General features: G+C 26.2%; 2 protein-coding genes across 4 annotated transcripts in view; one reads left to right on the top strand and one right to left on the bottom strand.

Annotated features, from left to right (window-relative positions):
- The window catches only part of LOC129974832 (dolichyl-diphosphooligosaccharide--protein glycosyltransferase subunit 2-like), a 28,423-nt gene extending 22,750 nt beyond the window's left edge, over positions 1 to 5,673 (bottom strand). Inside the window, exons 1-5 of the mRNA XM_056087599.1 lie at positions 5,530 to 5,673; positions 4,959 to 5,155; positions 794 to 889; positions 604 to 712; positions 459 to 522 (exon numbers count right to left, since the gene is read on the bottom strand). Coding sequence (XP_055943574.1) covers positions 459 to 522; positions 604 to 712; positions 794 to 889; positions 4,959 to 5,155; positions 5,530 to 5,542 — 479 coding nt within the window. The 5' untranslated portion in view covers positions 5,543 to 5,673. The remainder of the gene's footprint in view (positions 1 to 458; positions 523 to 603; positions 713 to 793; positions 890 to 4,958; positions 5,156 to 5,529) is intronic.
- Positions 5,674 to 5,780: 107 nt separating this feature from the next.
- LOC129974830 (MFS-type transporter SLC18B1-like) overlaps positions 5,781 to 25,056 on the top strand; it is a 40,046-nt gene continuing 20,770 nt past the window's right edge. Inside the window, exons 1-3 of one of the 3 annotated variants that reach the window (XM_056087596.1) lie at positions 5,781 to 6,033; positions 20,112 to 20,885; positions 24,263 to 24,358. In XM_056087596.1, the coding sequence (XP_055943571.1) occupies positions 20,139 to 20,885; positions 24,263 to 24,358 (843 nt within the window). In that variant the 5' untranslated portion in view covers positions 5,781 to 6,033; positions 20,112 to 20,138. Of the gene's footprint in view, positions 6,034 to 6,283; positions 6,415 to 18,781; positions 18,912 to 20,111; positions 20,886 to 24,262; positions 24,359 to 25,056 lie in introns of those variants that run through there. The other 2 variants (XM_056087598.1, XM_056087597.1) reach the window with 2 other exon arrangements.

The raw sequence follows: 25,056 nt of genomic DNA, 5'->3' as shown, positions 1-25,056 counted from the left end.
TTAACAAAGACCTTTTAATGATTTTAGTTCTTACAAGTCAATATTTTACAAATTAATTTGATAATATGTGATGACTATTTTACCATGTGTTTGGTACAACATATTAATATATCACTCGATTACAAAAATAGAATTTTATCATTTCTATTTTTACATCTAAAATCTATGTTTTATATAAATTTATTGATTTGTTGATAATAATTTTGTAAGTTAACTGTTTGATAAAGCATTTAATGAAATTTTTTCTCTCAAGATCAAAACTAGCAAAGAAATTCTACAGTGGTTTTATCCACTACAAATCAGGCAGCTTATTTTTTTTTAACAAGCTTTAAATCCTATAATCTTTTAAACTCCCCTGTTCTGAATTTAATTCAGTTTCTTAGTTTAAAAAATGTTTAGTGCACAATTTAGGACATAAATATTTAGTAATAAATCTATTAATATATGATAATACTTACTTTACAACACTATCATCTCGCTTTAGAAGAGCAGTAATTACTTTTGCTACCTTTGTAGAGTCAACTATAATGCAAATGGAAATATAATTATATGAACTCAAAGAAAACTTACTAATCTAATGAAAGCAAAAATTTATACAATTACTTTTTAGATTAAGGTTATGCAAAGACAATACAGCATAGTATATATCCTGCATTGAAGAATCTTCGGAAATAGCAGCATCTAATGTTTGTTGTAAGCCAGTAACAGTCAACTAATTAAAAAAAAAATCATAGTAATCAGTGGAATAAAAACAAAACAAAAATTTATAATGGGAAATGTATAGTATAATTACCTTGCAATTAGGCAGCAATTTACTTCCACTTGAAGCATGAAAAACAGTATCTAATTTCTTTTTGTCAATTTTAGAATCAAAGAATTTACATGGGTCCTATTAAGAAAAAAATATAAATATCTTAATTAAAGCAATTATATAAATTAAGATACGACTCTTATTCAGTTAGTTCAAGTAAATATTTAGATATACTCATACACAGAAAGAAATCCACCATCTGATATTGAGGATCAAATTATTCAAGCTAATAGATTTAGTCAATTAAATAGCAAAAAAAAAAAATAAAAAAAAAAAAAAAATATTTAGAACCAGATTTAAACAGTTTGAAAAATATCAATTGCATTGCTGAAGAATATAAATTACATCCACCTTTTTAAAAATAAATAAAAATTCAATTAACATCTAACTTTTTAAGTTTATAAAATAAATTTTGAATTACAAAACAAGACCCATATTTTTTATTTTAAACATAAATTTAAAAAGTATTTTTTTCGATACATTTTCTTATATGTTAAGCATATATAAATGCAGATGAAAATATTAACTCAAATTATTCACTTCATTAAAACAAATGGTTTGTTTTCTTTCTTAACTGCTTAATAGCCAAATTGCATTTTTACTATCACAGATATTCATAAAAGCACCGAATGAATTAATTTTAGCTGTGCCCTTAAGTAGTTAATACATTTAAAATTCATCTTTTGTTTTCAAGGTTTTTCATATATATGTTCATTTTAATTGTTTTATCTCAAATTGGTCAAAATAATATTTACATGTTTTATAAGTGCTTTTCGCAAATACAAAATTAATATTAACAATCATGTTAAATTTATTCCTTTGAAATCCTCTCTTAAACTCATACTCTCATCTCTTAAATAAGCTCTCTTCAATCAAATTTCTTAATATGATTTTTCATTATATCCAGCATAAAAATAGTTAAACCTGATGAAAATAATTTCCAAATTGTATACAATCAGTTCTATTTTCTTCAACAGCAGATATAATACTATTAATTTCATTTTCTAACATGCATCAAATATAACATGTACATTAAAAGGCTATTCAGGGTAGTGAGCATTTCTGCTGTTTGGACTTTCTTGATTTTTCCAGGTTTTTAGAAATTTCTGATATTTTTCAGATGTTTCTAAAACCTTCAGAACAATATTGCTTTGTTTTATTCTCTTTAATTATTGCACAATATGTTCTTAACTGTATTTGAAAAAAAAAAAAAAAAATTCTACTCTTTTAACTAAAATCAATCTGAAATAAAATTCAATTCTCAAAAACAAACAAACAAACAAAATTTTTGCTTATTAAATTTCAGATAAGCTTTCATTAAGTAAAATGCTTCCTCTTTTTTGCAATTATTATGTTTCAAAAAGGGACATCTTTTCCGAGATTGTAGAAGCAAACTAAATTATTGTGCAATCAATGATATTATGTATTGTTTTTGAAATTCAACAGAAGATCCCCAAATTCCCCTTCCGAAGAGCATGAAGAAAAAATTACAGCAGTAGTAGATCAACAAAACGAATGAAATACAAATAGTACATCTATATGCAACAATATTAACCAACACTAAAAGATACAATTCCATCTAGACCGACTTTTAGCCAACTAGTTATACTTATCAGAACTATTTGACAAATTTACTCACAAAAAATGCAATACAAAAATATATACACATCGGCAGAGTGCTTAAGAAAAAAATTATTTGTTTCCTTTCAGTGCGGTCTCTCCTATTCATGCTGTATACCAGCATGCCAATCAGAATTGAACAGTAATTTTACTAACAGAAAAAAAAAACCATTTACAAATACAAAATGAGATCTCTGCTTCAAAATAAGAAAAATCCTTCAATGATATATCAAAATTGCATTGACTTTTAGCTCACCAATTATAATAATAATAATAAGAATCAATCAATGCTTAACCCGTAAAATAGAGAAAAAAAAAAAAAAAAAAATAGAAAATTGATCCTTATCAATTTTTTCTTCCTTTAATACATAAATAAATTTCAAAAAAGATAGTAAGAATGAATTTTTAAAATTTTTGTGGCAGACAATTTTATTTGGTTTGATGTATATAAGAAAAATACTATCCTTCTCTTAAAAATTTTTTTTTCAAAAAATTATGAGGCATGTGCACCTATAATGTACACAAATTAATTTCTCGCGTTTCATATTATTTTTAAATTATAAAGCCTTTTGTAGAATATATGGGGAATTTAAAGAATACACAAAATTTTAAAAATGCAATAAGAAAATATTGGCAACATTCATTTCACATTGTACATAGTATCCATTCATATGAAAAATTTAGTAATTTAAAAAAAAAAAAAAAATGTTTTATGAAGTAATAACAATTATGCCCAATACTTAATATTTCAACAAAGCAATAAGTATTTTACAATAATTCTTTTTTCTAGATGAGAGAAAAAGAAATAATTATTGTAAAATACTTTTTTTAATTAAAATATACTGTTTTGGAATTGTAACAAGTCAATAGTGAAAATTTCTTAAATATAAATTATTTTCTTTTAAAAGTAATACAATAGCATCTGTGTAAAATAAAAAAAAGAACTGATTCATTGTATAATCTTCATTTTTTAAGTCACAATCAAACATGAAAAAAAAAAGTTAAGTAATGTAAAATATACATTTATCTTCAATTACCATTACTGTGATTAGCACATTGATAAAAACACATCTAAGATCAAATGTTCTTTTTACCTTTTCTACTTTAGCAATAACATAAATTTTCCAATTTTGTTCTCTATAACGAAATTAAATGAATTTGATGTGAAGTAAATGCAGCTTTTAACCAACTAACAAACAGAAACTGTTAGCTAACTATGTACAGATGCTAAAGGAGTGCTTGAACTCAAAGGTTCTTTGCCTCTCGAAAAAAATAAATAAATAGCACTATAAAAACAAGCTGGAAGGGTCATATTAATTTTAATATTTAATCATACAATTTAACTAATAATAAGTGAAAAAATAAAGAAGGTATTTTGAATGCTTTTTAATCATGTGTTTGTATATTGGCAGATCATTAAACATTCAGGGAACACATTGGTGCAATAAGACATATTAAGTATTAATTTATAAGTTTTTTCTTATTTTTAGGATGATTGGCATAAAATTGTAATTTCTTTGAGGTCTTCATAGTCATTATTTAGCTTTTTATTATTGTTGCGAGTTGGAGGTCTTTCTCCACATCGTGATTTATTACAAACCATATTATATTAATTAGTTCATGGATTGTTAAATTTTATAGTATTGGAGGATATTTGTAGCCATGGCAAAAAAGGTGATATATATATAATTTATGAGTTTTATAAGTAAAAATCATATTTATTCTAGAGAGTTTTGATTCAAATCCAACAATTATAAATAATTAAACAACTTAAAGTTCCTTTTAATTCGTTGTGCATTGTGTTTGAGTACGAGGCGTCCATTCAGAATATTTTTTCTGAATTTAAAAAAAGGACAGTTTCTTTTTCTAAGAGAAGAGAATTACTTGGCATATATTAATCAAGACTTTCTAAAGAATCTTGAATTTCCAACTAAAAAGTATTAAAGCCCTCAGTCACAATAAGCAAATTAAGATATTTAATACCCAAATAGATCTCGCAAGCTTCTGATAATCATTATTTCAAACAAATCAAAACAGAACAAAATCTTTTCTGCTAGTTTGACTGAAGTTCTATCTTTACATCTTATTTTAAATAAATACAAAAAAAAAAGGACATTGTTAATACATTTTTTCAAATTTAATATCATTTTCTAATATAATTAAAATAAAAATGAACAATTTTAATGAAAAAAATTCTTTAATAAATTAATATCAATGAAATATATGGCTTGGTGGAATAAAAATCAATTGAAATATTTTCAACTACTGAAACGATAACCTTATTTTCTAAAATCTTAGAAATATATGCTGCATAAAAGTGTGATCTTTTCTGCTAGTTTGACTGAAGTTCTATCTTTACATCTTATTTTAAATAAATACAAAAAAAAAAATATTAGAAATATATGCAGCATATATTTTCTAAAATCTTAGAAATATATGCTGCATAAAAGTGTGATTTATAGTGAATAGTTTTATCACTAGGCAAACAATATTATAAGAAATAAGATATAAATTATAACATCCTTACTTCAGGCAATTTTTCCTTTAGAAGTGTATATCCAAGAACTGCATAGTGTGCTGTAGTAAGATCATTCAAAGGAAAAGCTGATGTTAAGACTTTTTTCAGTCTTTGTTGATCAGCATTAGTTAAAAAAGTTGATGGAGTCAGAGAACTGCATGTTGTACAAAATAGAATCAAGGCAAATATGGAAAAAAATATTTTCCCTGAAAATACAATGATATTTAGTAATTCGAATTTATGTGATTAATACTAACAGAATGATGAATTTTATAAACTTAACAGTGAAACAAATCCACGAACATTTTTAAAAACAATCTTGGAGAATATTAATAATAATATAAAATAATTATTACGATATGGATGTGAGCTACACAAGTTTTAATTAAAATTAAAGTTGAGCAAAGTAAGCTTATCAATTTGCTCAGAGGAGTTTTTGTATCGCAGATATAGAACAATCATTTTGTCTCTCAGTATATTTAAAACGAATTAATAAATTTTTGCTCAGCTTTACTTTTATAGGGATTTGGCATAAAATTATAATTATTTAGTATTGAAAGATTTAAATATTATAACTTACTATTCCAAGCCATGCTTATATCTAATCAGAATAAAATTACCGGCCGCTTGTACGCAAACCGCTGTCGTGTCGTTGCTTCTGTAAGTTTTGTTGCCAATAAAAGAAAAGCTCTCTCAAACTCATTTTGGAAAGAAAAGAATGCTTATTACCTGGGCAAACCTTTCAAAATATGAATTCAAATATTATGTTATAGGATTGAATGAAATATTTAACAATATTTCCATTATGTATTTTATATATTTATCTTTTTCCACAATATTAAAATTTGTGCACTTTATTGCAATGTTTTAAGACTTTATATTATCAAACGGCAACAGATGAATAGGAAAGTTGCAGAGCAGACGGGGAAAGATTTGTTTCGGTTGTCTACGAAAAGGGAAGGATTTTGTCAATGCTTTTCGTAAGGGGAAGAAATGCAGTACAAATGACTAAAATTAAACAAGTAAAAGCTTTGAAATTTATGGAAGCACATCATCTCCACTTTGTATTAAATCATTGTTCAATGTAAGTATATTTTATTTTTAGTGTCTATTAAATGCTAAATACAGGTCAGAATTAAATGTTTTAATTATGGTTTCTGCGCAGCAACGAATCTATATTTAACTTTTGTGTTTAGATCCAATTTTACTGCTATTGTTTCCTATGATAGTAATCTTTTTTAATTGTTTCTATCGTGACAGCTGCAAAACTACTGCCATTTCAAAACCTTTATTTGTCAAGTTCCTTGCTTTAGATGTGAAACAGCCTTTATACAGTTTAATTTTCCTGGATGCCACTGTTATTCAGTTCTAACAAAAAGACATTAAACTTTTAATTTACAAAATACAATTAATTATATAACTTTTGAAAATTTTAAATGCCCATTTCAAGCATTATTTAGCTCAGGTAGAGAAGTACAATTTTTTTTTAAAATTACAAAGTATTACTAATATGTTAACAACCTTTTCCTTATTAAAAATAAAGTGTATAGTTTGAAATTTAATTGTTCTTTGTATTTTGAATTAGCTTCTTAAGAAATTAAGAAAGAGGTTAGATTTACTCATATTGTTCAACAAATGTACTGTTATCTATTTAGAGTTTAGTTATTAAAGTACATAAATTTGTGGTACAATTATTTAGTAGATTGGGCTGTTCTTAGATTTCAACGATTTTCTATATAAATTTGTTTTATATAGTTAATGGTATAGATTTGTAAAATGTGATTTTTTTAAAGTGTAGAAAAAAATTGCAAATTTTCTCTTTAGATGATAATTTGGTCGGTTTTATATTATCTTTTTGTAAATTAATATTTTTATAGTGATTTTGAAAGTTTATTGTAATGAGTGCTCAGTACTCTAAAACTTTATTCCATGTTTTATTAAACAGTTTATTTGAATTATAAGATGAGTTACTTTTTAAAGAAAAATCTGACATGTATTTTTAAAAATGAAATGGATGTATTTTGATCATAGCATTTGCTCATTGTGGTATTTATATTTAGATTTTTATGTTTATTATGTTTTTAACCATTTTTTGACTATATAAAATTTTTATATGATTTTATCACACAAGTTATATAAATAAGAAGTTTATTAATGGAAAACTAAAAGTGTTAGATGTAATAAGTGCCAAAATGGAAATGTTTGGGAAATTGCAAAAAACTCTTTAATCATTCCAAAGGGAAATCAAATTGACAACCGTATTAATGCTCATTTGAATTACTCAGAAAACTACTTGCCATATTTATCATATTATAAAGTATTCTGATTTGGTATTTTAATATGAAAAATAATGATTTTTTGTATTTTTTAGCCCTTTATCATTTTCTTTTTTTTTTTTTTGCTTTTTTTTTCAATTATAGAAAAATTCATTTTGAAATATTTGAAGTAATAACTTAGTAGAAGTAAAGTGCTTTAGATAACATAAAAATCGGGAAATTTTTCTATTTCTTACTTATTGTTATATACTAAATCATTAATAAATTCTGTAGAAAATAAAAAAGAACCTTTCCAATAAACTTCCTGAAATAGTTTATGACAATAAATTATTCTGTTTGTGTTGATTAGAATGAATGATTCTTAATTTTCTCTCCTTCATATTTATTTTGCAAAATATTCTTTTTAAGATACTTGCGTGTTAACCTCATCCCAGTAGTGAACTTTAGGCTAAATCACATGTCATTGGCAAACATAATCAATACTCTAAAATGATATCTTTGGCAATTTTTTTAGCAAATTGATTACTGATATGCATACTTGTACCTTTTCTGATAATTGTTTGAGATTTAAATGGTGTGTGGTTAAATGGTTTAATTTGTGTTAATTCTTTGGGTTGCCTAAAACATTTTCAGAAATTTAATCATAAAAATTTTAAGTATTGATTGTTTGTGATCATAATTACATTTAACTATTAAAATTTATTGGGAATTATTTGCATTATGTAACATAAAAATCATAATTTTTTTTGACTAAAAACATTTGAATTCTAAATCCAGTAATTTAAAACTATGAATCAATGAGAAAAATAAAATTTACTTAGTTAAAAAGTATATGCAATTATATATAATATTTTAAATATCTATTGAAATAAAAGCTTCCAAGTTAATTGTAACTAAAACAAATCAGTAAATATTTTGTGTTATTTGCTATCATAATAAAGTCTACATTTAGATGATAAAATGATACAAGTTACTGTTTCAAAATTTTATATGGTAGCAATTTTAATTCTTTCTTTCCTAATCCAGCTGTAATCAGAGAATTAAGATTGAAAGTGTCACACATACACACATAAATAAAGAAAAACACCACTGAATTGTTTCATATGAGTAGACACATTACTAATATTTTAGGAAGATATTTGGTTATTATTTATAATTGCTGTAAATTGAAAGTATTGTTTAACTTGTACGATAAGAGCCGTTTTTCTCAATAATAACAACTGTTTCCTGGGGGGGGGCGGTGCTTGTGTTATTTGGTTGTTTTCTATTTCTTCAGCTTCCCCCCCCCCCCCATCTTCAAGTTGTAAAATACTTATTTTATATATTAGCCTTCCTCTTTTCTGCTGACTGAAATCTATTTTTTAAACTCCTATTGATTTTGTGAAAGTGTATTTATATTTTACTATTATGAAAATTATCTCTTAATACAACTATGGATATTGCTTCATTCTGTGAGGGCAGGGTTGTTGGCTGTGCGCAAGAAGAAATACAATAATTTTTTTATCATCTATATGAGTAATTTATTCTTTTTATCAAAATATTTTTCTCTAAAGGTTTTTAGAATGTTGAGAAATCACACTTGCATGTAAGCTTTTTTGTGTGCGTGCAAACCCTATGTACTTGACTCAAATTGAATAAAAGAGTACTAATCTCTTAGAATTATGATAATTCTAAGAGAATTATGATACATCACATATGTGTTTTTTTCCCCTATTTAACTCTGGCATGATGAATATTACATTTCAATCTGTTGTAGTCAATTCTGATCATTCACATAGATTAAAAGTTTCTTCAACATTGTACAACTAAACATTTTTATAATGTTAATAGTTTATTTTGTCTACTGAATGAATGAATTGTCTATTGCATGTATATAAATGCCATAATATGTGCTATTGCTTCATGATTTTTTGAAACATGCTGGGAGCTATTTGATGCATCTACACATCCAATCATTTCATATCACAAGAATAGTGTGTGTTTTGGATATGACAGTAATTATATACTGTGAAATAGTATGCAGAGGATGACTTATGATGAAGCTGTTAGTAGGTAAATATGACACTTGAAGCACCTGTGGTTAAACAAATATTCTGGCATGATGAAACAAATATTAATGCCTTTTCTGCTAAACTCTTCATGGCTGACTATTTTTCTTTCATTTTCATATTACTGGCCTAATATCTTCATCACAAAGGATACTTAAATTTCCTCCAGATTTGTATGAAATTTCATCTTTCTAGATTTTAGCATTTTACCATAAACAGATTAAAAAAAAAAAAAAAAAAAAAAAAAAAACATTCTTTCAAAAAGATAAATTATGAATGGCATTTTGTGAGCATGCTATTCTTTGACTTATTATTATTTACCACCACTGTTTTCTGATAAATTGAAAGGAAAGACTTATGAAATCTGGCCACTTTCTAAATAATAACAAAAGAAACTTTGAAATGTGAAATATCAATGTTTGTATGAATGTCTGTGGCAATAAAAAATAAATTGTTCCTTAAGCAGTTAAGTAACAAAAAAGTGATTTACATTATTTTATTTTTTGAGTAGAGAAATAATAATTTATTCCAGTACTTTTTAATGCATTTATATGTCGTGATTTGTAGATTAGGGCTTCCAGAAAGAAGCGGATAATAATAATAAAAAAAAGATTCAGTACCAAATTTTTTTAATCCAATATTTTAAATATTTAAATGCAATATTGCAAAGCTATTGTTCACATGCTTATCATTTGAATACATGTTTTGGTAAATGAAACTTTTGTAGAATGCCTAAAAAAATTGATAGTTTATCTAAAAATAATTAATTTTATCAAATGGAAAAAGATAACATCAGAAGAACTGAATAACCTTTTGATTTATTATTGTATAACAGAGACATCATGTTATTATATAAGAAACTTCAATTTTATCAATATTTATTTTTATATGTCTATACATTCTGAAAAATTTTGCTAATAAAATCATTACAAAATCCATAAAATCTTTTTTTCTTGTTTAGATACATTTTATTCAGTTTTAATTAAATTGATTTTGTTGTAAACTTGAATTGTGTTATAAAAGAGCAAAGGTAGGAGAATTTTGAATTCTCCTTTTCAACATATCTTTTCAATAGAATTTTACAAAATAAAATTATTCAGAAAAGTTTGCAATTTTTTTATATGTTTACTAGGTATTTTTATTTAACTTTTTAAAAGATCCAGTATTAATGTTTTTTAAAAAAATTTAAATTATATCTGGTGTTAGAAATGAACATATATGTTTTCTCTTTAAAGTCAATGATTCATTTTTGTGCCTTAACTGTTAATATCGTATTTAATTACTAAGAAACTACCATTTTATATGAAAATGTTATAAACCATATCAGATTGAAAGTTTACATTTTAGCCATGAATCAGATTAGAAAAAATGATTTCTTATATGGTATCTACAATATATATATTTCCTGAAAAGAAAGAGAAAAAGGTAAGATAGGTCTTGTAGAGGAAGAAAGGAAAGAAGGACAAGGAAATCTTCCTGGATATTAAGTTTTTAGGCATTATGAAGAAAAAATATTTTCAAATCTATTATATTTTAACATTTATGTGGCAGGGAAGGAAAGGTATCAGAACAAAATAGCTTGAATTCTAAATAATGGTTTTGAGGCATTCCTTGTAAGTCATGTATAATATCACTTTTGTGTCAGATGCATTTCTTTTAATGTATATTAAATCTACTGTTTCATTTTGATTGAAAATTTAGCTATAAATTTTTTCAAATTTCTATTTATTAAAACACAATAAAAATTTGTTTATAAATCTTAACAGAATCTTCTGTTTCAGAGTTTAAGTTAAATATTATATATTTAATGTACTCAAATGTGGCATTGATAATTCATAATGACATTTGGAATATTTGCCTTGTTGAGGAAATTTTTTTGGCCTGTTGATAATTCTTACTAAGCATACCATGCAAGTCATTATGTAATACTACAAAAAACTTTATAAATCAATAAGTAATGAATTTTACCAAATTGGCTGCTTTTTCTTTTTGTAAATTTAAATACATCATATGTATTTTCCTTTTCAACTCTTGAATTGGAACTTAAATTAGTAGTGAAAGTTCAATGAATTTTATTTTTCCAAATATTTTTCAATATTTATATTTCCCCAGTTCATAACTTCAGGAACTCATGATAAAGAAAGCATGATATAGCTTTTGTTATTCAAAATAACCCTGGATAGGGACATCACCTGCATTAGAAATCTGACATTAGCTTCAATTTGTGAGAATTAATTAGCTTCATGTTGGAATTTCACAAGTAACTGACTCGCATTAATGTTTTACTTGTGGAAAATCTTCAACAGCCAGCTTGCTTCAACAAGCATAATGCTTCTGAAGGACACATTGGTATACCAGCTTTTGAATAATGCTAGTTAGGAGCCGAGCCTGAGATTGATGCTTTTCATCCATGTGTTGCCATAACAGTTAAACTATTGGGGTCCGTGGATGATTTATATTTATTGATAGTTTGTGCATTTGATTGATATAAATTCTTTCTTATCTGTTTTGATTTTTATAACAAACATATTGTGGACATATAAGTGATTGATTTTTTTTCGACTCTGTTTGATAAACCAAAACTGCAATCATGTCTGCCAAAAAAAAAAAAAAAAAGATGGCTTGATGGATAAGCTTCTCTAGCCCATTATATTTATTGATTTAGGCGAAGGAACAATATTTTATTTCCTTACTTTCTTATCCATAATAAATAAGACTCAGCACGCATGGAATTATATTTTTATATTTATTTTCCTTATAAAACTCTTATGTTCTCATTATATTAATTTAACTTATAGTAAGTGGCCAGAAGTCAGATTTTTGTAACAATAAGTGACATCACCACTATAAAAAATGCCTCCACTCTGTTGATTCATTAACATAATCATGATTTTTAAGTGAGACCTGTATGATAGAGTTTTGGCTATCTGTAACCTTTGTTTTGATTATAGGTCTTAGTTTTGGAAGTCATGAGTTGTTTATTAAATGATTTCACGACTTTTAAAATTCATTTACGTTTTCCTGAACATCATTTTATTAAAAATTTATGACAATATGGCCCTTTAGTGCTTATTAAATTTGCTGTGTATCACATTAGTGTGATAAAGTTTGGGGAGGGAAGTGTTGGTATGGTGGTGAATATCTGAAAGATGGATAAAAACTACTTGAATTGTTTCAAGATAACCCTTCTGTCATATCAAAACAGAATGTTAGTATAGTAGATTGGGTCATCCATGATCACTGGTCTTTTTATGTTCCTTGCATTTTAAAAGTATTCTTAAAAAAAGAGGCAACAAAATTCAAATATATATTTTCTAGGTGTTTTTTACAGTTTAGAGTGCTAATGGTGGTTCTTTTATCTTAAGACAAAAGTTTATTAAACTTAGAGCTGTTTAAATATGAATTCAACTTTATGTAGTTATGATATTATTCAATAATTGTTTTGATTTTGAATCAAACAAGATAATTATCTGAAATGATTTATTATTCTTATTTTATCATTATATTTTATAGCCTTAAAATTTATAATAATAGTTAAATTAAGGCATTCCAAATTATTCTTCTAAAATGGCATTAAATAAACTATTTTATTTTTCATTTTGATTTTTAATAATAATAATTTTTTGTTTTCAAATTTTATAAATCACTTTAATTTTCAATGTTGAATCAAACCACTTTGTTTTTAACTTTTCTTAAAAACCGGCCCATTAAGAATGTTGCTTTTTTTAAAATTATGTGTAATGTTAATTCAATTTATGATTTCAAAATGGTTTTTATGATTTTATTCTTTCTAGAAACTAAATATTACTAAGTGTGTAAACATTGCAATGAGTTATTGCTATTTTGGTTTCTCTCCATAACAACTAAGCGGTATTTCTCTAAAGTGCATTCTACTTAAAATATGTATTTGCTTTGGGTAATGAAACTTATCACTTATCCTATGCTTTTTAAACAAGATATGATTGAAATCCACTCGAAACAGGCAAGCAGAAATATTCTTATCAGCTCAAAGATAAATTTTAGCTGTGTTTCACGAGACCTATTGCTGAATCATTATCTTGTTGATGAAATGCTTAGTAGATCATCTTTCAACAATATCTACAATATATATATTTCCTGAAAAGAAAGAGAAAAAGGTAAGATAGGTCTTGTAGAGGAAGAAAGGAAAGAAGGACAAGGAAATCTTCCTGGATATTAAGTTTTTAGGCATTATGAAGAAAAAATATTTTCAAATCTATTATATTTTAACATTTATGTGGCAGGGAAGGAAAGGTATCAGAACAAAATAGCTTGAATTCTAAATAATGGTTTTGAGGCATTCCTTGTAAGTCATGTATAATATCACTTTTGTGTCAGATGCATTTCTTTTAATGTATATTAAATCTACTGTTTCATTTTGATTGAAAATTTAGCTATAAATTTTTTCAAATTTCTATTTATTAAAACACAATAAAAATTTGTTTATAAATCTTAACAGAATCTTCTGTTTCAGAGTTTAAGTTAAATATTATATATTTAATGTACTCAAATGTGGCATTGATAATTCATAATGACATTTGGAATATTTGCCTTGTTGAGGAAATTTTTTTGGCCTGTTGATAATTCTTACTAAGCATACCATGCAAGTCATTATGTAATACTACAAAAAACTTTATAAATCAATAAGTAATGAATTTTACCAAATTGGCTGCTTTTTCTTTTTGTAAATTTAAATACATCATATGTATTTTCCTTTTCAACTCTTGAATTGGAACTTAAATTAGTAGTGAAAGTTCAATGAATTTTATTTTTCCAAATATTTTTCAATATTTATATTTCCCCAGTTCATAACTTCAGGAACTCATGATAAAGAAAGCATGATATAGCTTTTGTTATTCAAAATAACCCTGGATAGGGACATCACCTGCATTAGAAATCTGACATTAGCTTCAATTTGTGAGAATTAATTAGCTTCATGTTGGAATTTCACAAGTAACTGACTCGCATTAATGTTTTACTTGTGGAAAATCTTCAACAGCCAGCTTGCTTCAACAAGCATAATGCTTCTGAAGGACACATTGGTATACCAGCTTTTGAATAATGCTAGTTAGGAGCCGAGCCTGAGATTGATGCTTTTCATCCATGTGTTGCCATAACAGTTAAACTATTGGGGTCCGTGGATGATTTATATTTATTGATAGTTTGTGCATTTGATTGATATAAATTCTTTCTTATCTGTTTTGATTTTTATAACAAACATATTGTGGACATATAAGTGATTGATTTTTTTTCGACTCTGTTTGATAAACCAAAACTGCAATCATGTCTGCCAAAAAAAAAAAAAAAAAGATGGCTTGATGGATAAGCTTCTCTAGCCCATTATATTTATTGATTTAGGCGAAGGAACAATATTTTATTTCCTTACTTTCTTATCCATAATAAATAAGACTCAGCACGCATGGAATTATATTTTTATATTTATTTTCCTTATAAAACTCTTATGTTCTCATTATATTAATTTAACTTATAGTAAGTGGCCAGAAGTCAGATTTTTGTAACAATAAGTGACATCACCACTATAAAAAATGCCTCCACTCTGTTGATTCATTAACATAATCATGATTTTTAAGTGAGACCTGTATGATAGAGTTTTGGCTATCTGTAACCTTTGTTTTGATTATAGGTCTTAGTTTTGGAAGTCATGAGTTGTTTATTAAATGATTTCACGACTTTTAAAATTCATTTACGTTTTCCTGAACATCATTTTATTAAAAATTTATGACAATATGGCCCTTTAGTGCTTATTAAATTTGCTGTGTATCACATTAGTGTGATAAAGTTTGGGGAGGGAAGTGTTGGTATGGTGGTGAATATCTGAAAGATGGATAAAAACTACTTGAATTGTTTCAAGATAACCCTTCTGTCATATCAAAACAGAATGTTAGTATAGTAGATTGGGTCATCCATGATCACTGGTCTTTTTATGTTCCTTGCATTTTAAAAGTATTCTTAAAAAAAGAGGCAACAAAATTCAAATATATATTTTCTAGGTGTTTTTTACAGTTTAGAGTGCTAATGGTGGTTCTTTTATCTTAAGACAAAAGTTTATTAAACTTAGAGCTGTTTAAATATGAATTCAACTTTATGTAGTTATGATATTATTCAATAATTGTTTTGATTTTGAATCAAACAAGATAATTATCTGAAATGATTTATTATTCTTATTTTATCATTATATTTTATAGCCTTAAAATTTATAATAATAGTTAAATTAAGGCATTCCAAATTATTCTTCTAAAATGGCATTAAATAAACTATTTTATTTTTCATTTTGATTTTTAATAATAATAATTTTTTGTTTTCAAATTTTATAAATCACTTTAATTTTCAATGTTGAATCAAACCACTTTGTTTTTAACTTTTCTTAAAAACCGGCCCATTAAGAATGTTGCTTTTTTTAAAATTATGTGTAATGTTAATTCAATTTATGATTTCAAAATGGTTTTTATGATTTTATTCTTTCTAGAAACTAAATATTACTAAGTGTGTAAACATTGCAATGAGTTATTGCTATTTTGGTTTCTCTCCATAACAACTAAGCGGTATTTCTCTAAAGTGCATTCTACTTAAAATATGTATTTGCTTTGGGTAATGAAACTTATCACTTATCCTATGCTTTTTAAACAAGATATGATTGAAATCCACTCGAAACAGGCAAGCAGAAATATTCTTATCAGCTCAAAGATAAATTTTAGCTGTGTTTCACGAGACCTATTGCTGAATCATTATCTTGTTGATGAAATGCTTAGTAGATCATCTTTCAACAATATCTACAATATATATATTTCCTGAAAAGAAAGAGAAAAAGGTAAGATAGGTCTTGTAGAGGAAGAAAGGAAAGAAGGACAAGGAAATCTTCCTGGATATTAAGTTTTTAGGCATTATGAAGAAAAAATATTTTCAAATCTATTATATTTTAACATTTATGTGGCAGGGAAGGAAAGGTATCAGAACAAAATAGCTTGAATTCTAAATAATGGTTTTGAGGCATTCCTTGTAAGTCATGTATAATATCACTTTTGTGTCAGATGCATTTCTTTTAATGTATATTAAATCTACTGTTTCATTTTGATTGAAAATTTAGCTATAAATTTTTTCAAATTTCTATTTATTAAAACACAATAAAAATTTGTTTATAAATCTTAACAGAATCTTCTGTTTCAGAGTTTAAGTTAAATATTATATATTTAATGTACTCAAATGTGGCATTGATAATTCATAATGACATTTGGAATATTTGCCTTGTTGAGGAAATTTTTTTGGCCTGTTGATAATTCTTACTAAGCATACCATGCAAGTCATTATGTAATACTACAAAAAACTTTATAAATCAATAAGTAATGAATTTTACCGAATTGGCTGCTTTTTCTTTTTGTAAATTTAAATACATCATATGTATTTTCCTTTTCAACTCTTGAATTGGAACTTAAATTAGTAGTGAAAGTTCAATGAATTTTATTTTTCCAAATATTTTTCAATATTTATATTTCCCCAGTTCATAACTTCAGGAACTCATGATAAAGAAAGCATGAAATAGCTTTTGTTATTCAAAATAACCCTGGATAGGGACATCACCTGCATTAGAAATCTGACATTAGCTTCAATTTGTGAGAATTAATTAGCTTCATGTTGGAATTTCACAAGTAACTGACTCGCATTAATGTTTTACTTGTGGAAAATCTTCAACAGCCAGCTTGCTTCAACAAGCATAATGCTTCTGAAGGACACATTGGTATACCAGCTTTTGAATAATGCTAGTTAGGAGCCGAGCCTGAGATTGATGCTTTTCATCCATGTGTTGCCATAACAGTTAAACTATTGGGGTCCGTGGATGATTTATATTTATTGATAGTTTGTGCATTTGATTGATATAAATTCTTTCTTATCTGTTTTGATTTTTATAACAAACATATTGTGGACATATAAGTGATTGATTTTTTTTCGACTCTGTTTGATAAACCAAAACTGCAATCATGTCTGCCAAAAAAAAAAAAAAAAAGATGGCTTGATGGATAAGCTTCTCTAGCCCATTATATTTATTGATTTAGGCGAAGGAACAATATTTTATTTCCTTACTTTCTTATCCATAATAAATAAGACTCAGCACGCATGGAATTATATTTTTATATTTATTTTCCTTATAAAACTCTTATGTTCTCATTATATTAATTTAACTTATAGTAAGTGGCCAGAAGTCAGATTTTTGTAACAATAAGTGACATCACCACTATAAAAAATGCCTCCACTCTGTTGATTCATTAACATAATCATGATTTTTAAGTGAGACCTGTATGATAGAATTTTGGCTATCTGTAACCTTTGTTTTGATTATAGGTCTTAGTTTTGGAAGTCATGAGTTGTTTATTAAATGATTTCACGACTTTTAAAATTCATTTACGTTTTCCTGAACATCATTTTATTAAAAATTTATGACAATATGGCCCTTTAGTGCTTATTAAATTTGCTGTGTATCACATTAGTGTGATAAAGTTTGGGGAGGGAAGTGTTGGTATGGTGGTGAATATCTGAAAGATGGATAAAAACTACTTGAATTGTTTCAAGATAACCCTTCTGTCATATCAAAACAGAATGTTAGTATAGTAGATTGGGTCATCCATGATCACTGGTCTTTTTATGTTCCTTGCATTTTAAAAGTATTCTTAAAAAAAGAGGCAACAAAATTCAAATATATATTTTCTAGGTGTTTTTTACAGTTTAGAGTGCTAATGGTGGTTCTTTTATCTTAAGACAAAAGTTTATTAAACTTAGAGCTGTTTAAATATGAATTCAACTTTATGTAGTTATGATATTATTCAATAATTGTTTTGATTTTGAATCAAACAAGATAATTATCTGAAATGATTTATTATTCTTATTTTATCATTATATTTTATAGCCTTAAAATTTATAATAATAGTTAAATTAAGGCATTCCAAATTATTCTTCTAAAATGGCATTAAATAAACTATTTTATTTTTCATTTTGATTTTTAATAATAATAATTTTTTGTTTTCAAATTTTATAAATCACTTTAATTTTCAATGTTGAATCAAACCACTTTGTTTTTAACTTTTCTTAAAAACCGGCCCATTAAGAATGTTGCTTTTTTTAAAATTATGTGTAATGTTAATTCAATTTATGATTTCAAAATGGTTTTTATGATTTTATTCTTTCTAGAAACTAAATATTACTAAGTGTGTAAACATTGCAATGAGTTATTGCTATTTTGGTTTCTCTCCATAACAACTAAGCGGTATTTCTCTAAAGTGCATTCTACTTAAAATATGTATTTGCTTTGGGTAATGAAACTTATCACTTATCCTATGCTTTTTAAACAAGATATGATTGAAATCCACTCGAAACAGGCAAGCAGAAATATTCTTATCAGCTCAAAGATAAATTTTAGCTGTGTTTCACGAGACCTATTGCTGAATCATTATCTTGTTGATGAAATGCTTAGTAGATCATCTTTCAACTCTATTTCTTATTATGAATTGTAAATAAGTGGCATCAGAGGGTGTTTCTTATTCTTGGGAACAATTCTGTTTTATGTAATTCCTTGATGCAGTATGATATTTATATGTTAATCATAATTACAGGTATTATCTTTTGATTTTTAACTATATATTAAGAGTAATGAAACAACGAATTTTATTGTCTTTTATGACTTGGGATTCTCATTATTAAAATTCCTGCTTTTAAAGCAAATTAATTTTTTTCTAATTCCTTTTCTTAAATTTTTAGGAAAAATCTCATTGGATATGTATATTAAAGAAATTTTGAAATGTTTTATAAATTTGTAAGTTTAGTGTTATTGTGTCTGCCATTTAATTTTTGATTTAAAATGTGTTTAATTAGATTTTTAATTTTGTGATTTTTTCCCAATTATTTATTTTTTAATGAATTTTTTGGAAATTATTTTCAGTATAAATATTTTTAAAATGTAATGCTGGTTTTTAAAAATATTTTAATTTACAGTGGACTCCCGATTATCCGAGGTGCGGATTATCCGCGCCTGCCGCACTAAGTTTTTTTTTTTTTTTGTTTGTTTGTTTACAAGCAAAGGAAAAATGCTTCCAAAGCAAGAAGCAAACACAAATGACTGATTTCTTCAAAAAGGTGTAGTTTTACAGTTATGCTTTTGTAATTACATGATACATTACAGTATTAAAACAGTACATATGTATTAATTTTTCTGTGTATCCTTGACGCCTCTCGTAAGTAGAAAGCACTTTTCTGTTTTCCTTAACAAAATGCATTTTAGGTTAGTTTTGAGTGATATACTAAAATATTAAGAGCTAGTTAAACATTTCCTGCTGTTTATTTTACGTTTCATTGTACATAAAACGATTTTTCAAAGTTGGAATGACTGTTTACTCTTTTGCTATACCCGATTTTAGTTTTTTTCGGATTATCCGCGATTTTTGTTATCCGCGGCGGCCGCGCCACCCAATTCCGCGGATAATCGGGAGTATACTGTATGTTGTTTTATTTTTTTAAAAAAAATTAATTCTTTAAGTGTCAATTTCCACTCTTTGTTCTTGTTCAGCTCCAAAGTAGGTAATTCATATTTATTTTTATATGTTCTTAAAATCTATTTACTCTTATATATTTATGTTAGGGTTTTATACTTTGTATTTCAGTTATTCAATTGCATCCCCAAAAAGTGTAGATTATTCATGTTAACAACCATTTTTCGAATCTGAAAATTGTTTGATCAATTAATTAGCTGCTTGGATATTTAAAGTTGTATAAATTTGTTAATTTGATTTAATATTAATTTTTTTTTTTTCTTACAGTGATCCTTAGACTCTGAAAAAGAAAACATGACTGAACAGAATTCTCTTCCCAAGGAAGATATAGGAAATGAAGACACTGATGAGCCTAATAAACATTTTAATTTCTTAAAGGAAAATGATTATTATTCAGATGTTTCACAAGTGCAGAAATTAATAGACTCTGATGATTCAGAGGAAAATTCAAAGCTTTCTGCATTATCAAATCATTTAAAAGAATACAGTGAATCACCTAGAACTAAGCTATCAAAATTTATTCCAGAGTCTCCATTTAAAATAAATGGAAACCTATGTGATAGTAAAATTTTTGTTAAGACTGGGTCCTTGACAAATGGCAATAAAAGTTTCCATGTATCTCTTTCAATGGAGGATGAAGGTGATAATAATGAAGTCATATTTTCTAAAAGTTATGACTGTAATGATGATGTTATTCAGTCATTTCAACAAAATGCTGGTACCATGACTCGGAGTGTATCTGAGGATATTCTGCAGACAACATCTGCAACGTTACAGCGAAGGATATCTGTTGTATCATCGAGTAAAGGAAAGTTGATGGGAGTTCCCAGAGTTCGTCCTGGTGAAAAGCTTGTAAGATCCCCATCAACGACATCTCAAACTCCTTTTGGAGGGCCCCCTAGAATCTCCAGTACTGAAGAAATACTGCCAAAGAAAGGAAAGTTTACCAAACAGCAAAAATCTATTGCATTTTGCTTATGCTTGGTGGATTTTACAGCCTATTTAAGCATGTCTATTATTGCTCCATTTTTTCCACGAGAAGTAAGTATTTTAGTTTCATTTTTACTTTCTTATGTCATGAGAATTAATGCCTTCTCATATCTTATACTTTCCTATTAAAATTTTTTAAATATTCTATGTATGGCTGTTTGCAAGATAAACTAAAAATGATAGTTAAATAGACGAAATGTGTTTCTTAACCAAATATTGCTGCTCTGCCTTAAGTTTGAAATAAAATCAATCAATGGTAAGATATATTTTTTATAACTTTGCATGACAGTCAAACTGAAGACTCAAATTGGTACAATTGAATAGACATTATTTTGTATTTTAAAATGTCCTAAGCTTAAAAAAAAAAAAAAAAAAAAAAAAACCTGGCAGATTTTAAATTATTGATGAAAAAATATTAAAATTGCTTAGCTGAAAGACGACATAAAAATATTTTGGGAAAAATTATATTGGAAGAAATTATATAGAAAACATGAAAATTGCTAAGCCAATAGATTAAAATGTTACATAACACCTGATCAAATTATTTTTGATATCTGATTACAGTATAAAAAATAATATAGTTGTTAATATAATATTAATTGATATAATATTAACAACTATATTGAAGTTATATATATAATATCCTTCTGTTAATATATAGTTCAAAGTTGATGTGAAAATTATTCAGGCTTCTTAGTTGGTAATTTGACAAAGTTAGATAAAATGTAGCCTGAATAGAAGTAACATATCGTCAATGAGTTATAAAACTTCTATACTCGGTATAATTAAAGTGTATTTCACTTGTTCAATGAAATAATTTTATATTAAAAAAATTGAATGAATTTTGCCAAAAAAACTTTTTATGTTTGTAGTTTCTAATAATGTTTTTAATACCAAGATAAAAGTAAAAGATTTTTTTCCCCCTTATATATTTGTAAAGGTAGTAACAAGAAAGTGAACATTCATAGAATCGTTAAGTAAAAATATTTTTCTTGGTATTTTACATATGAGGTATTTCTAAAATATTGTATTAAACTTTAAAAGTAAAAGAGGCATTTTTTTAGTATGGGTTATAGTATTACAAATACAAATGATGGTTACCATAGCCCTTTGATTATATTAAAACTCTTTAGCCTCAATTACCTCTTTAGCTTTGATTATATAAAACTCAAAGCCTGTCTTTATGCATGATTTTGAATATATGTGAAAAATTTGTGTAGAAAATTTTATCTTTAGTAAGTATTAAAAGTAAAAGTTTTCACTCTTTTATTTTTAATCCTTACTAAATGTCGAAGTTTCTCATGTTATAGTATCATTTTAATATCATTTATGAATTTTTTATTGTGAAGATTACATTTTGATGCAATAAATCATTTGCCATAATATACAGCAACCATAAAGTGTTTGCCATTTAAAATTTTCAAAATTTTGTAATTATAACAGAGAACTAAGACATTATTTTTTAACATAATCTTGAAGCATGATTTAAAATAAATGAATCAAAAACTTTATTCTGTTTATTAGAACAGTATAATCACCAAGGGATCGAATATTAACAATTTTTTCAAAATTGTCCTATTGATTGACAGAGAGCTCAGTTTTTATGTTTTTGATTTGTTTTATTGTTAAAACAACTTGCTTTTGTATGCCTGATTTACCATAATGTTTGTCCTATGATTTTAGAAATATCCTGTGAATGATAATTTTGATTATAAAATGTTTGCACTTTTATGAAATCTAATAATTTTATTTTTTAAAACTGTACAAGATTTTTTATGAATTTTGTAAAATAATCCTTGTTTTATTTATCTTTTTTTTTTAATCTAGACTCTTATTTTTAATTTTGAACAGTAATAAATACAAAATTAAGTGGTTTTTAACCTTTTCTTCTACATCAAATCAAATTATGTAATAAATCAAACTTAAGTTTGATGTTGAATCTATTGTAACTGTATTTTTTTTTCTGTGGCAACTGCTGTTTTTGAAATTAGGAGCAAGTTTATGTTAAATTAAAAGTGATGCTTGGTAATATAAATATCAATTTATTTAAAAAATACTTTATTTTGTAATAACAATTAATAAAAAGTTATTAAATAGCAATAGAAATCTCTCACCATCTTCAAAAGCATAAAACATATACTTTTTAGTACAAGTATCTGTATTTTTACTGCTTCCTGCTAAATGAAAAGGGCAATGGTGGCAAATCCTTGGTTTCAGGCCAGTAAGATTCCAAGTTCAAATCTACTGAAAAATTGTTGCATAAGTGAGTCTGTTCACACTAAATCTGTCACAAGGAAAAGGTTCATTTGCTAGTGTGGAATGGAATTTGCAGAGAGTGTGCCAGTTCAGGCATTGTCTTTGTAATTGGACCATGATTCAAAATTAAGAAATCCATTCAAAAATAGCCCTAGTGTTAATTTAAAACAGGATGTCGGTATTTATTAAACTTAGCTGGTAAATGAGAATTATCATTTAATTTATAATTAAATGTTATAAAATTAGTGTTTTCATTCAATGTATTAAATTTTTATGAGAATGAAACAATAAACATTCAGTAAAAGTAATTTTTATGTTTTGGTTTTATGTAAGTCAAATACCTGAAAGCAAAATGACTAGCCTTATTTTAGAAATTTAATTTATTTGAATTATTTCAATAACTTTGATTGTTTCTTAACTTCACATCATAAGGAGTACTGTCTACATCACAAGCAGTGCTAGTTTTTTGCGCAGCTTTTGGAAATGCTTTCCTTATATTCTCAGATTTTGGGAGAGATATTTCTGTGAATATATTTAAAAGCAAATGGCAGATTAATTCTATTTGTTTTGATAAATATGAATTTATTTTTATTAAATATTGAATTTATTTTATTTATTAACCTATTAAAACAGTCAATAAATAAAAATTAAACTGTTCTTTTTAAAATTCAAGTGCATAGTATGACTCATATTAAGTATTAAGTGCATAATTTCTTGTAAAGCTGTTGAATCCTGTCCAATATTATTTTTGGAGTATCAATTTAATTGCTAATAATTATTAAACTAATATAACTTAGTTTCCAAATTTGTCATTGTGAATTATTGAGAATTGAACCAGAAAAGTTAATAGATTGAGTAAATTGTTTTTTTAATTGCCAATTTAATTCATTCAACTTTTGCTTCATATAATCTTTTGATGAATTACAGCTAAATATTTAGTATAATTTTTAGTTATATGGGCTTTTCTTTATTGAAAGTTTCAAGCTGCCTACTCTTACTATGTTGTTGTGTTTGCTTTTTTATTGTTTGTAATAAGAAATGATATTTGATAAAGCTGCATATATGAATATACTTCAAAACAATTCTTTGAAGCCATTTAAGTAGTAAATCACAGTTATATAATATGTTTGTGAAAGTGATTTATGTGAAATTAACAAAATCGATTTTTGTAGGCTTCTGCAAAAGGAATGCGGGAAGCTGTATCTGGATTTGTTTTTAGTATTTATGCCCTAATTATCATGGTAACCTCTCCTTTCTTTGGAAAAATAGTAAGTCTACTCTTTTGATTTTTTTTTTTGCTATTAAAAATTATGGTACCTGCATGGCATTGTCTATGATGTAATTCTTGGCTCTTTAATTCTCATTTGGCTCTTTCCCAAGTCAAAATTAGATAGGAATGTCATATAAAGTCCAAAATAGTCCAGCAAAGTAACAAACTCCCACCATTTTTTTACCCTTGTAGATTTACAGAAAAAAATCTTTAAACTTGTCAGGGAAAAATTTTAGTAAAAATAAACGCATTTCAATTCGTCTTGTTTAAAGTGAAAGTAAAATATTCCAGTTATTACCTCTATCGGGGTTAAAATAGTAATGATCAAATAAGACTGTACCAACTGATAGTAGAGTTTCAATTTTGGGGCCTGAGGGCTTCAGATTTGTAATCAATTCCATTAACATTCACTCGTGTATATAGACTCGTCATATGTTAAATCTAAACTTGCAAGCCAAATGCCCTGTTGTTAGTGTGGTGTACAAATTTGGAGAGGTAATGCCAGATGAGGCATTCTCCTTGTCACCTGGTCAGGATTCAAAATTAAGAGATCCGTTCTAAAACAGCCTTAGTATTGCTTCCAGGCTTGACATTAATATAAACTAAATTGAATCATAAGAAAGGCTGATTTCTTAATTTCTGGACTTATGTGTTAAATAATACTAAATATTGTATGAAATAGTTTGTTAACTATGG

Source organism: Argiope bruennichi, chromosome 7, assembly GCF_947563725.1.
Source record: "Argiope bruennichi chromosome 7, qqArgBrue1.1, whole genome shotgun sequence".
NCBI lineage: Eukaryota > Metazoa > Arthropoda > Arachnida > Araneae > Araneidae > Argiope > Argiope bruennichi.
This window is presented reverse-complemented; position numbering and strand designations above follow the sequence as displayed.